At 46.1% G+C, this 15,346-nt stretch overlaps 1 protein-coding gene across 6 annotated transcripts in view; it reads left to right on the top strand.

Moving 5' to 3' along the window:
- Nucleotides 1–12,655, top strand: part of LOC8023216 (protein c-ets-1-A) — a 197,043-nt gene extending 184,388 nt beyond the window's left edge. For 3 of the 6 annotated variants that reach the window (XM_040222567.3, XM_029986089.4, XM_029986090.4), the window contains 3 exons: nucleotides 6,405–6,635; nucleotides 7,476–7,787; nucleotides 10,000–12,655. In XM_040222567.3, coding sequence (XP_040078501.1) covers nucleotides 6,405–6,635; nucleotides 7,476–7,787; nucleotides 10,000–10,340 — 884 coding nt within the window. In that variant the 3' untranslated portion in view covers nucleotides 10,341–12,655. The remainder of the gene's footprint in view (nucleotides 1–6,404; nucleotides 6,636–7,475; nucleotides 7,788–9,999) is intronic. The other 3 variants (XM_040222568.3, XM_029986091.4, XM_040498489.1) reach the window with 1 other exon arrangement.
- The last annotated feature ends 2,691 nt before the right edge of the window (nucleotides 12,656–15,346 follow it).

The following is a 15,346-nucleotide window of genomic DNA, read 5'->3' as shown; positions in this document are numbered from 1 at the left end:
TCTCTATGCGTAGCGGTGCTGCTTCGGTGTTATTTAAGCTTTTTTTTTTTTAATTGTATTTGCGGGGGGGGGGGGGGGGGGGTGTTATGGCTCACACGGCGGGCTTCCCCCTCGTGCTTAGCTGACCGGGGCCCTCCTGTGTCCCGGTCGGCTCACCTGTTGCTGCGCCGGAAACGGCGCCACGGTTGGAGGCTGGCTCGCGTTTGCGGGCCATGCATATATGGGGGACCCCGCCTTTCCTGGGTTTGTTCTGGGATCGCGAAAAAGCCCGACAGAGGGCGAGCGTATACACGCGCGCCAACCTTTGTTTTACGAACTACGGCTTGTTGATTGCGTTTTTTTTTTTTTCTTTTAAGCTATAGCTCTTTTTTTTTTCTTGCGGGGGTTTGTCCAACGCAAACCTTTTTCCATAGGGCGGTGCTGTTCGGCTTTAGCCCTCGTTTTTAGTTAGCTCATTTTGTGCTTGTTGCTGTTGTCGACGCCGGGGCTTCGAGATTTGCTTCCGGCGGATGTTTGGAGTGTGCCATGGTTAGCAGCGGCGCCGTGCCGTGTGGTCTGGTTTGTACGCGCAGGGTCGCTGACTCGGGGAGTGCGTTGAATAGACCATTTCAATTATCGCCTTTTGCCTGCCTCCATCTTTGTACACTGGGCTGTGGAAGGCGCCCTGAGCGTGCTCAGTAGCTCTCTCCCGCGAAATGATCGGACGCCACGGGTGCGTCCACAGCCCCGAGTTTGTTTTCTGGCCCGGGTGATAACATCTGAAAAAAGATGCATTTGGAGGGCGGTCGACGATGCGGCACACCCCCGGGAACAGTTCTTTCGAGCGATAGTGAGTGGCTCCAACGACGCTAAGTTGCATCCTAAACATCTCTCTTCAAATCTAACCTCGAGAGTCGAAAAGAAAGAAAAAGAGTATGCGCGGACAGGTCACTAATTTAGGGGGTCTCCTGTTGTCCTAAGAGATGCAATCTCGTATACTTATCGACTCCTAGTTCACTTAAGTTAGCACTTTCCCAGTCACGTCAAGATGACGAAGCGGGATAGCGCGAGGGTACCACGCGCACAAAAGTCACCTTTTCTCGGTGTCGTACTAGCATCTCCTCGATCATCAACCGGCGCGTGAGTGTTCGGAGGAAGGAAACGAGAGCTGACAAAACAGACTTAAAGTTAAAAAAAAAAGAAAATGTAGAAGTGTCCGGCTCGGCTTCGCCCACTTTCAGGATCTGCCCCATCCGTGGTGGATGCACGGGCCCTCTCCTAACGGTACCGCCTCGGAAGGCGGTATGCCTTGGAAGTCCGGTGTTATACTCCGTTGCATCTTAGGATGGACCGCACCGGACGCTACGAGAAAACCCAGCCAATCCAACGCCGTGCGAGTGTCACGTTACTTTGCGAGGGGCGCGTAGTCACGTGATATGTTCACAACGCTGGATTTGCCGGCACGGCTCGTAGCGTACGCTGCGGTCTGAGCTAGCTGCGCGTGTGCCGTCCTCCGATAACGCGGAGCTGGTCCCTTGTCTCGACGCGGGTCGTTCCCCAAATCTCGTTTTTAGTTATTTTAATTTCGCCTCTCCCCGCACCCATGACTCCAATGTGCTCACTCTCTCGCCTTTTGTTATCTCGCTAGCCGATAGCGTTTCCTGTCCCGTGCGTCCGCTTATCGCGGCACCCCAGATGCCATCGGCGGCGACTCCTCGCGCCCACTTTGAGATGACAAGCCAGCCGCAGGGGGTACGCCTGGTGTCCCTTCCCTCCTTTCCTTCCTGTACTCCCTGCCCCTCTTTTGGCGAGTGGGAGATGTGATGACGGATACCTCTGAGAAGGCAGCTTATTTTTCATAATTATAATTCGGTTGGATGTGTCATCCCTCGTAGGTATGCGAGACATTTAAAGGGCCGCCATCAACATGGTACTTTCTGCCTCTCTCTCTCTTTCTCTCTTTCACTGATTCAAATTCTACCGTCCGCGATGTATGTGGACTAAACATGGCCTCTACAATGGAGGCAGGGGAAGTCATATCTTCTAGGCTGTATTGAACAAGTGAGCTCCGAAAAATCTTGTGTTAGTAGCGGATTTCGCTGGCAAGTCTTCGTTTCCCGTTACGATGGATCGGAGCGGATTCTGCAAGCCGTCTAACCCAATGCAAGGAAATGTGACGGTCACGTGACCTGCGGGAGCGGAACAGCGACGCGCGGGGGCATAGTCACGTGATGCTTTCACAGCGCTAGATCGACTAGAATAGAGAGTTTTCGTAGACCGCGTTTCCCGCTCCGCTAAGCCTTCCGGAACCCGCTACGATACCCGAAATTCTACAGTTAAGGCCATGGGCGCGCAGGCGCAGTAGCAGCTTCTTTGTTGCGGAGGGCTTAGCGGAGGGGGAAACCCGATCTACGAAAACTCCCTAATGGCTTGGGGCGTTTGGTGCGTAGAGTAGGAAACCACCGGAAGTTGCATTGGTTCTGCATTCTGAGGCTCTTTTCCAGAGGCTCAGAAGTGCTAGGCTTGCGAAGAGACGTTTGGACCAGAGAACCGTTTTGCGGACAAAGCATGCATGCCCTACTTAGTGCTTTTGCCGAAGGGACAAAGCATGCATGCCATAGTTAGTGCTTTTGCCGAAGGATTGGAGTATGCAGCTTTTTTTTTTTTTTTTTTTTACGAAGAACAGGTACGGGAGTCCAACGACCAACGACCCTTGTGTCAAAATCGCCTGACGTTCCCGGGTCATACGTGACTCTTCTGGGACGAATGAAAATCGGGCGCTGACGCGGAAAAACCCTCCTCGCGACTCCAGTTTTATTTGGTTTGGCAGTTGTTGGCGACCTCGCTCGTGTGCCGCCCGGCCAGTATTGTCTTGCAGAGGGCTGCGTTTCGCTTCGGTTTTTTTCTTTTTTTTTTAGTAATTTATGTCTCTCTCGCTCGTCAAGTCGAAGGCCTTATCGGGAAAACCCTGGCGGTGTCTAAAAAGGGAATATTCTTTCGCGCGTGCGTGCACTGGTAATTGCAACACGAACACTCGTTCTTCTTTATTCTCTTTTTATTTCGCTTCCTTTTAAACATCTGTCCATGAGCGTGTATGGTCACTGACTTTAGAAAAGCGTGTACGTGTTGAAACATGACTGAGCTTCACTACCTATGCGCTTTTTTGCTGCACACTGTTTTAAGACTATAGCGTTTCCAAACTTTTGTGGTAGCAACAGCTTCTTCCTCCCTTTTCATTATTACGTAATGGTTTCGCACTACATCACGGAGAGTCACCTTTTATCTTGCTGTTATTAGTAGTCCGAAGATTCGAACGGGACTACAATTGGTCTATAAAGGTATAATATTATTTGATGATTCTGAGGGCGGGACTACAATTTCTCTTAAATTGGTTTCATAAGAATTGATGATTTTGAAGGCATATGCGTGTATAACTAATGTAATGTTATAAAAAAAAAGAAGGCATTGAGGCGGAGGTGAGCGAATGAATATTGCGATCATTGTCCGATGTCCTCTCTTAGTGATTATATGAGTGATATTGAAAACAAAACGACGGCTGTAACGACGAGTTTTTCTATATCAATGAAGCCGTTGTGGACGAGCTAAATATCCTTAAGAAATCAGACATATGTACGAAAATGTAAACGTTATGAAACTCTTACCTGAAGCTCACATCCACGCTCTAGTAAATGCACTTCAGCCAACTTTCACCTTGAAGCACATTCGGAATCTCTGTGACCTCGATAACAACACTTCAAATTAGAATCCACAAAATGCCATACCTCTGGAATACGATTTGCGCTACCTGGCACGATGATTTATATAATCATGTCGCATATTTGTGTCAAAACATTTTTACGCTCTAGAGTTCGTTTGAGGACTTGGACAATTGATTCTCCGCGCACTGTGTACAAAGAAGAAGAAGAAAAAAAAAGCCGATACATTTTTATACCATACTTTTACAACAGTACTTGCCAGTCATGAATGTTTCGCTTTTACTTTCTGGCCTCTTGTTTTGCGAAACTTTCGAAGGCCATTCTCCTTGTTGCTTCTTGTTCAGTTCCTGGGAAAGTTTCGTACTCTCCGAGAGGTGCATCATCATCATCCACTCGCGTGCACCACTCTAATTCGTGGCGTGAAATAAGCAACGGGAGCGCGGTATACTTGCGTCCGTTCCGTCGCTCGCCCGCTCTCCCTTCGCGCGCGCTGCGTCGGTGGCCTCTGCCGCGAGTCGGTCGGCAGCGGGTAGCCTTGGCTCGAGGCTGTCTCTTTTAGATCGGAGAAAATTGCGTTAGTCGCTTTTGTTTTAGCTGCCTTCTCGTCCGGTGGCGCTGACGCAACGCTCCCGTAGCACGGCCGGGCGACCACCTGTTGCCCGCTTCAGCAGGCGCTGAATTAAGGTTTCCGGTCGCCCGGTGAACAAGTCGTGTCAGCGGACACGACCCAGGGACTCTGACGGGCCACCGCTGTGCCCTACAGCGCGGACGCCCGAAGATTGGGTCGTCCCAAACTCTGTAAAAGCTTGTAAATACAGTCGCGTTCGAGAGTTGAGAGCGTTGGGGTGCGTTTGACGGGAGTTGTGACTGTGAGTAACCGAGGCGTCCGTGTTTTGTATGCTGCGCGCCCAGCTGCTTCACACGAAGTATGGATGACCCGGTGGCTCGCGGCCATTTTCCGACGCAACGCGGTCAAACGGGGTAAATCGCAACTGTGTGCATGAAGGCTCGTTCACACAGTTGCGTTTGACTGCGTTTTACTTCGTTAAAACTGCTTGCATCGAGCTGTTGCTATGGCGACCCTTACGACGACCCACTGGGGAGGCGCTGCGCTGCACTACGCAACGCAGCGCAACGCGGTCGGCGCAAATGTGTGAACCTGCCTTCGGACTTAAGGTTAACGCGCTTGGTTACGGAATGAGCTCATTTGTTGTTCCTTCTTTTGATGATACTATTACGGCAGGTAAAGAAAGAATCGGCGCTTTAACGAGGGAATCTTCCCTACACGAAGACAAGTAGACCGATCATTTAAAGTCCGCATTGACACTGTCCTTTTTTATATTTTTTTTGTCGGACATTTTAATATTCATGGAGCGGCGTTGAGACACTACAAATGTGATAAGGTCCTAATTTAAAGTTCAAAATAATACATTCTTCAGCGACTTATAAGCTGCCGCTTCCACTTTCATGGTGTCGGTGTACTTCGCCTGTTGATTAGATATACTACAATGCCCGCGTCCCACTAGAGCGACAGACAGAAACAAGAGACAGCGACAAGCCTCAAACCCATGCAGCATGCTCGCGATGGTACCTTAGGCAGGCGTTTAGTCGTTCGGTACTCGTGAAGTAAGCACGAGCGATTGCAAGTCTGGCAAAGATACTCTCGCGTGCATGCTGCTCGTATTTGAGCATAGCCTCCTTTATTCTACAACGCCTCTCAAATCACAAAGGACTCTGGTTTGAGGCTTGTCGCTGTCGTTTGTTTCTGTCTGTCGCTCTAGTGGGACACGGGCATAAGTAATGTGGCGTTAATTCAGGGACTAGTTTGGCAACGAGGAAACCATACGGCTTTGGTCGTTGTTGTGTACGACGTCACTTTAACTTGATTGAATGCGCGTTTGTTCTGGGCCGATTTCATGCCCCGAGCCCTCGGCGCGGAATGACGTCCAGTGCCAGTGGACCGTTCGCGGCCCGCTTTTATTTCGCCCGCCCGCGCGGGCGTCGCTACTCGACCGAGGGAGGCTTCGGTTGCGCCCCCTTGACCGAAAAGCACCACGTTGCGCAAACATTCCGTTTGCAACGAGAATCGCGGCGGAGGCCTCAAAACCACAGCGCGTAATTTGCTCTTTTTTTACGAAGTTGTGGACCAAGACGGAATGACCGTGCTTCTTTCTCTCGCGCACGTTTTGTCCCGTGTTTCATACTTTTTTTCCCCCCATCTTTATATTAGTTCTTTGCTTGTATTTCGTTGCCTTGATTGGAGATAGGCAGCCATGAGGATTCACTTAAGATGGGCAGCCATTTTGATGTTAATGGCACAATATGGAATGGCAGGGTGTGGGTTTTACTTGGTCACTTTTATGTGAGTGCCCACAGCCTTGAGTTGTGCTTCAGCGGTAAAAGAGTGCTTTTGTAGGCACTGTTTGCCTTTTTTTTTTCTTAAATTGGTGTGAGAGTTTTAAGTGCAAACTGCTTACACAGCAACCTTAAAATGGCACTCCTATTATCCAGTATTCTCCCCCCGTTAAAATAAAGTAGTGTTCAGTGTTTGGTGAGCGCAGACTATGTATGTGCATATCTAAAATTAGGATGTTTCTAGATATGCTTGTCACTTCAAAGCAGTTTGCAGTAACAAACGGGGTAGCTGCTCACTTATCTCCTTTAGTATCTGAATGCAACGTTCCTTACTCTTTTTTGTGCATTTTGCAGGAGGCTACAACCATATCAGTGAATCCCTGCATACGCTGAACGACATGAATCAGGAGGAGATGGCCCTGGGACACAACTCCTACGACGAGTCTCAGGAGTATGGCCTCGAGACGCCCCAGTCCCATCCCCCGTACCTCGACTCCAGCCCCGAGTTCTACCCTTCCACTTCCACCGTGGTGCACGAGACCAAGTTCCAGCCTACATACACGACCAGCAAAGAGTTCTCCAGACGTACGTTTACATTCCTTTGTATTTTGCTCTACTAAAAGGAAGTCTGCGCCTTTCTCATTTGGAGAAGTGCATGGCAGGCTTAATGGTTAGGAATGAAATCTTCAGCAGAAAGAATTAATCATCTTGCCAATAGTAGCCTCGAGACAGCTGGGTGGTCACTGCCCCAGACATTTCAGGCGTTTGAGGTAAACATTTTGAAGTAAGGTCCCAACCTCTTAAACGCTTTTGGTGCCTTTGTGTGCAGCCTATGTTTTTGGTTAAAAATGAGGCTCAATAGAGCCTCTAAGTTTTAGAACATACTAAACTTCAATCAATACTAACTCCTTATGCCAGATTTCTGCTTAAGATGTACAGAGTACCAAAGGTAGTAAAAGGAATAGTTTCGTTCATACGACAGATGTGTATTTAAGGTACACAGTCTACCAAAGTGATTACAGATCATCTGGGGGGGATCGATGGCGGAGTGGTCTAGGGCACACCAGCTCGGAGCACAGGGAGCGAAAGCTCATGCTGTAGAACCCCCCAGGGATCCTGGGCTCAATCCCCACCTCTGCGTGTTTCGATCCGGATGGGCATCGTACCTGCGTGCGGTCATGTATCACTACTGCGCGGTGCACATTGAAGACACCAGGCTAGCGGTTCTATCGCACTGGCTAAATTGCTCATCTACCACTGAGAGACAAGTCGCCCATTGAGGCAGACTGAGTTCAGGCTTTATAAACATACACACACAATTTTTTTTTTATTTTTACAGATTAGCTGTTTGTTTTTGGAATGTTTCTATTCCCCTGCACGTTTCCTCTCAAACCTAACTTCATGCGTTTCTCGGCTCCCTTGCAGAGAGGTACTCCCACCATGAGATGAGCCTCCCCGAGAGGTACGCTTCGCACCACTACGAGCCCCCATTCCAAACGGTGCCCACGGGAGTGCAGAACCCAACCGACCACTGGGTGGCACACCAGAACGGCACCGCAGGCCCCCTCGGCGCCAACGGCGTCCCCCACCACCACCCGTCTTCCTTTGGCGCCCTACACGCCCTCCGGGACGGTCACCTGGGTCACCTCAGTCCTCTGCCAGGAGGTCCACACCAGAGGCAGCATGGTGGAGATAGCAAGCCAGTCATCCAAGCGGCCGTTTTAGCAGGTTATTCCGGTGTGTTCTTGGAGTAACAAACCCTACCGTTCTGTTGCAAATGGAAGCATATGTCTATAGCTATAGTCGGTGACAGGTCAGGAACGAAGTAGAAGCTCCTCCCACCCCTTTCCACTTTAGCAGAGCGAATGCTGGAGAGGAGGCGACCTCCTCACCTCGAATGCAGAAAAAAATTATATCTATAGTCGCGCTTTCTCTCCACCGTTCGATCTACTAAAATGGAAAGAGGTGGGAGGAGCTTCCACTTCGTTCTTGACCTGTCACCGACTATAGGTTTTGACTAGTACTCACTCCCCTTGGTGCCTTTTAAGGGCCATGCATTGACTGCCCTTCTCATCCATGTTGCAAGCGGGATTAACCCTTTTTTTTGTTTAGATAACCTGTAACCCTGCAGTCAGAAATGAAGAGATATGCTCGATATTTTCTTTTTCTTTTCTTTCATCTTATTGGTAAAACTTAATTTGTCATGTTCCGTACACTAGGGTGAAAGGAAGATTTTTTGCACTACCGCAGTTATATCGTTTGTGGCCTTTTTTTGCAAAGCTTCTCATAAACCAACTTCACTGCTTCACCATAAAAAAAACGAAGTTAGGTTGGCATACTTTACACTGTTAAAATGTCTTTTTGTATCCTTCAATAATTAAATAGTTGGAAAAACTAATCAGGCAATGTCGGAGTGGGTAGCATTTCTTGTGACAAAATCAAGTTTCTTATGATCTTGTGAATTTTAGTGCATCTAGATTATGTAGTCACTTATACTATCAGAAAGTTATTCCTTACTGCCGAAATAACCCTGAATATTGTCCCGTTCCATTTAAAGCTGCTTTAATTATTGGAATGGACAGTGGCTATAGCCAGATTCTACTGTATATTCATTTATATAAGGCACATGTTTCTTTAAAACTATTAGTTCCAATGTTAGTGTACCAGATAAGAATTTAAAGTAGATGACAATGTTTATGGCACTTACTGCTTTTTTTCATAAGCTGGACCTTTTTTTCTCTTTGTGCTGCTGTATGTGGGAGGCTCAGTGTTCTTTTGGTTTGTATTTTTATTGATATTGTTAAAGTATCCTTTACTTTAAATGAAGATTGACTTGTGCTGCTCTGCTGATGCTTCATATGATAGCTAAAGAAAAAGCTGGCATGGCTGAGCCAATTTGTGCATGCTTAGATGCTAGCCAAAACTGCAACAACTTTTGTGCCTCCTATTTTTGTTTTTTTGGTGCTTCTCTGCTTTCTTGCATGACTTTTGCCATAGCCATACTGCAACATGGATGAGCTTGCCCTGTAGCTTTGTACGGGGTGTGTTGTTACCTGTACTGCCCTGGCATTTGCTGCTTCTCAAAATAAGAGATGGACACACTTGTCCTCTTGCTTTCTGCTTCCACAGCCAACAGAACGGAAATGAGATGGCTCAGTGAACTTCGTAACAAAATTGGAATTCAGGGACGTGTTTCTTCGGTAGTCAGGTTTTCTTGTTTGCAGGACATACCTATATACGTTATTAAAAAGAAACAAATAGCCTGAATTCTTTGCACACTTAGCCTGAACCACCTCATTTGGACAGTGAATGTGTAGTGAAGTAGTATTGCTTTTGCAGCTTCAATCATTTCCTCTTTATTTTGTGCCTACAGAATTTTGTGAGGAGGCTTCATTTTGGCACAGCCTCCAGAAATATGAAAGAACCCTTGAAGTGCATGGCCTGCTGCTCTGAGGGAGCTTCATGTTGCTGGAGACTATACTTATTTGCAGATGAAAATATATGTTAGATATCAGCTTTGCTTTGCTAAATGTTTCATAATTGCATGGTACATAGCAAGAGATGGAATTTAAAATATCTCAAGAAGTCAATTGATAGTGCAATATTTTGTACAGACAATCACTTGCTGTCCAAATGGACCATGCTGTTGTGTTCTAAGTGCTCTTCTGTTTCCTTCTAAATATTCTGTGTCTATTTTTTACATGGAGAGGGACTGTAAAAACTTATGGATGTTTGCTTGATGGGTTGTACTAAAATGGCACTCTGGGATTCAACTGACCAAAAACTTGATTCATCACTTGACTTTTTTGATCATTAAAAGTTATAAAGTTTAATAAAATTATGCATTACTTTTCTTTTAGTGCTGCTGGTTTGTAAGCCCTTAACGACATATATTGTATACATTGTGTTCTGTGCTGACATTCCACTCTTATTATCTTGGCTCCTTTAGGAAGTGGCCCCATCCAGCTGTGGCAGTTTCTCCTGGAACTTCTCACAGACAAGTCTTGCCAAGGATTCATCAGCTGGACAGGAGACGGCTGGGAGTTCAAGCTGACCGACCCTGACGAAGTAGCTCGTCGCTGGGGAGTGCGCAAAAACAAGCCCAAGATGAACTATGAGAAACTGAGTCGAGGCCTGCGCTACTACTACGATAAAAACATCATTCACAAGACGGCGGGCAAGCGATATGTGTACCGCTTTGTGTGTGATCTCCAGGCTCTGCTGGGCTACACCCCTGAAGAACTGCATGCCATGGTGGAGCTCAAGCCTGAGAAGAAGGATGAAGACTGAGAAAATGTGTGCAGGAGTGTCTGCTTTTCTTTTTTTTTCTGTGTACATCTTATGGTTTGAAAGTCTAATAGACAGGACAAGGAAACTCCAAAGTGTGCGGCATTAAAACTGGCATGCAGAAACTGAATGCCCAAAAGGAACTGCCAAGGCATTGAAGAGGAGCTTGGGGACTGCTCTTTCTCTTCTTGATGAAGCAAACTGTGCAGAAGAAGTATGAACTTTTGAGAAGACCCGTTTTTGCTCAAGCAGCCATTCTTCATGTTGATGCAGTTGCTTCTGGTGATTTCATTGTATTTTGTTTTGTTTTAATATGTGTATGTGTATGGTGGAGCATTTTGTTGCTGTATCATTGTCGTTGGTCTCAAAAGTGTGAGCGAGCTTTTTAAGGTGACAAAAAGCTGAGGACAAAAAAATTGGTAGATACTCTCTTCTTAGCCCATCGGGATGGCTGCACATCATGTAAGAATGCGTGCAAATTTGTTATTTTGCACCGAAATGTCTTGGCACCACTAGGCCTTTGCAGAACGTTTCTGTAATGCGTGAAGGCCATTGAATAGCGCTTCAGTGCAAATATCTCGTGTTCAACAGAACCTTGACATTGTCAAGGTATTCTTCTAGGGTACACTGCAAGTTGGCATTATAAAAACATGCATGACCTGTGCATCACCTGTTATTTTCAATGAATGAGTGAAGAGGGTTAGTTTGGCAAGATTTCTGAAGAGATGTTTCAAACATGTTTTATACTGTATCAGTATGTGAAATACAGGTATCAAGCCAGCCTTATGCATGCAATGCTGTTGACCATTTTCCTCGAAAAAAAAAATGCTATGCAAACAGTGAAACACTGAGCCTTTCAGTGCATCTTTTTAACTACAATATTTATGTAGCCATCTTGAATAATCTTAATTTTATTGCTAAATGTTAGCTTAATTCGTAAACAAATGAACACATAGTCTACCAACACCTGGCCCTTTGATTGGGGTGTTCAGTTGTGAAAAAGCTGTTAACAGATTTTAAGGATGAAATTGATCCAAAACCTAACTTTGCCAATTCAGTGGTTTTTAAGCTACAGCAAAACATGAAAATGATTAGCTCATTTTATTTTCATTTTATTGCTAGAACTTTTAAAGGTGTCAGATGTTAGCAAATATTTCTTTTGTTTTAGTCAGCCTGAATAAGTAGTAGTCAAAGTGAGGAACTACCTTCAGGTGGAGCATGTCAAGAAACAAGATACAGCAAAGAGCCAAAGTATTCCACTGTCTCGTTTGTCCTGTGCTATCAGTTTTGCACTGAAAGTACCAACTAAAGCTTTGTTTTTTGTTTTTTTCATGTGCCTTGATTCCAGGATATCAGCACAATATCCTGAGAGTTTTTTTTTCTTTTCACTTCATGGATTATATCCATAATGATCAAGTTATCTTGTAAATATATACATATATATTATACATGAATTCCTACTTCATCATATGTTATATTTTGAGAGCAACATAACTCGAAAGTATTGTTGCAGCATTTATCATAAGAAAGCGAATATATCAAGGAGATTGTGTATATTGCGGATGTGCATTTTTAGGAGAGAAGCGAGGAAGAAGGTACTGTCTACTGTCATTGCAAATTCCGTGCTGTTCACAGGCTGTAAACGATGTCCTGTCGTAGTGGAACGTTTGTGGAGGTATACCCTCAGTAAGGACTATATGCAAGATAATTTTTCAAAGCCTTCTCCCCCTAAATTGTAACTTATACTTGAATTGTCAACTTTCCCATGCTTCTCCTAAAAAGACTGTCTATAAAAGTATTAAGATCACCCCCAGTATTTTGTTGTACGAAAGCTTGAGGAAGCCGTGCCTTAATTTGTTTGTCTTCCAAAGAGGATATACATATATTTATATAAAACAAAATTTTTATATGTTTACATAACATATCCCTGTTTGATGTGGTGTTGCGAGAAAGCCCGAACACAGACAGGGAGGCACTTTCTTACTTCACACGCTTCGTTTGGTGATGCCTTGCGCTGAGTGTTATGAGCCTTTGTAAATTATTCCCGGAAGTCTCTGTGCTCCATTTTCCGAAGGGATGATCTTTTCGGGAAAGCTTTTTTAAGTGCAAGATCTCATGATAGAAACCTTACAAAGCCCTGCTGAAGATCACCTTGCTGGGAACTTGTGACACCTTGTGATCTGCTGACTGTATTTTGTCTCAAGAACTTGGATTGTGATGTAATTGATAGTTTCTTATTTGCTTTAATGCAAGTAAAGTGTGCAACTTCCTTGTTCTGCAAACATCAATGTTGAAATAAAATGCACAGACATCTTTCACATCTTTTTCCTTTTTTTTTTTTTACTATTCTGGTCGATCCAGTGACAGGGGCAATTCATTTGACGCAAGGCCATTGCAATATTTTATGCCACGTCACAAGCTCAGAGAAATATCGTACTTGGGGTCTTATTTGGTAACATTTAATGAATCTACTTTGCATGATGAGGTTTGAATCTAAGAAACGTTTTGAGAAATTCTCCATACGTTAGTGTGCAAGGATCACGCTGCAGCGAAGTAGACTGTCAACGCTCTTTAACAAATAACACGAGTTTTTGTGGATTACTTATAACATGCAAATTTATCGTAGAAGACTAACAGCAGTCATTCTCACTGGCATCAGTAAAACTTTAGTTACAGTTCCGCACTGTTTAGGTACAAAAGGACATTGCAATTCGTTTCAGCCTTACCGTCTAACTTGCAAACGACAAAACAACGGCCCCCGTGAAAGCGCCGAGGCAACCCTCGCGAGAGCGATCCACACGAACACCCTTGATCAGCGCTGCCATGTTGCTCGCTCTGACACTCTTGTTAGAGGTTGGATAGGTTTTAGTAGACCGTAAGCTGCAGAGAGCGTGCCAAATAGGCGCGTGCTCAATTCATGCTTCGAAGTGACGGCCCCAGCTCCCTCTAGAAAAGCGTATACGCTCTAGCATACGGTCTACAAAAAGGCTCTATTAGCAAACTATGCACGCATTCTTCGCCATCTGCAAAGTTAAGGTTGTTTTATGAGGTGCTGTCTTTCGCAAAGGCGCATATGCCAAGCCATTATTCACTTTCGTAAGGTGAGATCAGTGGCGTACCAACATGTTTTTGAGTGGGCCGGGCAAACCAGACCCCCCCCCCCCTCCCCCTCCCAGGGCCGGGGGTGGTGTTCTTGGTATCCCTTGGGTTCCGCCGGCCAGTGCTTACCCTGTTCAGTGGCGGCTGTTTCAGCGGGGACAAAACACATGCTTTGCCTCTTCCCCCCCCCCCCCCCCCCACACACACACACACACACAATGAGAACTGGGGCGGCAAGCGGCCCCTTGTCCCTTCTCCCCCTCCGGTTGGTACGCCCAGAGGTGAGATTATTGTCCTTTAAAATATAGCGAGATCACGGCCCTCATGTATCTACTCTGGAAACGTTCTCACACAAAATAGGGAAGCCCTCTCCAGGAAACCAATTGAATCGCCAGAGTCGCCATTTCGCGACTCCAGCGACCTAGGGGGGACGCAACTATCGGGAAAATATGGCGGTCGAATCCAGGTCGTGCCTTGCCATGTGCCAGCTCAACTCACAACGCTGGGGCACCAGCAAGTAAGCATTGGACTCAAAATTGGTTTCCCCGCGTTTTATCCTCCACGTTTCGAACCTGCGACGATGTGCTGGGGTAAGCGAACTTCCAGAGGCTTGACTTTCTTCGAGGAAACGAGGAAAAAACTGCCTACTGTCCTTCCACGCTGCTGATGAACGTTGATAAACGCAGAATGTCTGGCTCACGCGGTTACGTAGGTCGCGTCCAGAGCAACCTGGGCCACAAGGCGATACTACGGTTACGACACAGTTACCGGTAGAATTGTTCTGTCGCGCAAACCACCGACAACATGTAAACAGGGAATCTAGAAGAGACCAGCTGAAATCGCGAAGGGACCTGTTTCGGCCAGTTTAGTGTTTTCCCGCTAGCTGCCGTTCGCTGAAATACTGCTCGGCGTATTTAAAGGGACCCTCAAAAAGAAAAAAAAAATGTTTTTTTTTAAACAGTCTGGTTGGGGTACTTGTGTCAAAAAAAATTAATTTTACGCGAAAATAGTTTTTTTAGTGCAATATTGACTGCGAGACATTTATTTGAAATTCTGGGCGCAAAGTTTATGACATTACGGGTCATTCCCGAATGACCATCTCAGGCATTCGCTCTTTCCACCTCAACGTGAAGGGGAAGCAGATCCACCTCTCCTCCAAGTGCCCGAAATGCTGAGAGAAAACAAGTGGAAAGGAGATGACTGCCGACAAAATCGCGTCTCGCGCCATCAATATTGCTCTAAATTTTTTTTCCCCGTGAAATTAATTTTTTTGACACGCGCCTCCCAATCAGATTGTTCATTTTTTTTCCTTTCAGAGGTTCTTTAAGTACTTCTTTTGAGCGCTCGGTACACGCGCAGCAGTGTGCCGTGGTTTTTAGTCCATCCGCTAAATTTTGATGTGGCTGAGACATCATAGAGATGGGTATACTCATCTGGACTGGTGGGTGGCAGAACGAGTGCCACCCACCGACCCTGATGTAGCGCGAAAACAAATTTACTGGTGCAGGTTTCCCTTCAAAAACCCTGAGCTCCTTCGAAGGTGACTGAGAGCCATAAAAAAAGAGTCATCGTATCCTGACTGGCGACACCACCTCCCCCCCCCCCCTCCCCCTCCCAAGATATGCTCATATCACTTTGAACCACCTCGTTTTTACGCGTCACATAATAAGAGTTACTTAAAGCCAGATGCTGTGCCAACAATCTTTGCTTTGCACCAGCCCAGTGATCAGGTGAGCAACTCAAGATTAAATTCCACCTGATTTTAGTAAGACAAGTGTTAACTAACAAAATTCTTCTAAAAACGGTCACCAACAAAAGAGCCCAGCCTCCCTCGGACGCCATGTCAAACGAAGACCCAACAGGTAAGGCAAACGAAATGAGGGTAAGATGTCGGTAGTCCGCCTCACACA

The sequence above is a fragment of the Ixodes scapularis genome, unplaced genomic scaffold, assembly GCF_016920785.2.
Source record: "Ixodes scapularis isolate PalLabHiFi unplaced genomic scaffold, ASM1692078v2 PGA_scaffold0__279_contigs__length_252992795, whole genome shotgun sequence".
Lineage (NCBI taxonomy): Eukaryota > Metazoa > Arthropoda > Arachnida > Ixodida > Ixodidae > Ixodes > Ixodes scapularis.
The sequence above is the reverse complement of the archived record's forward strand: the minus strand, read 5'-3'. Positions and strand labels throughout refer to the sequence as shown.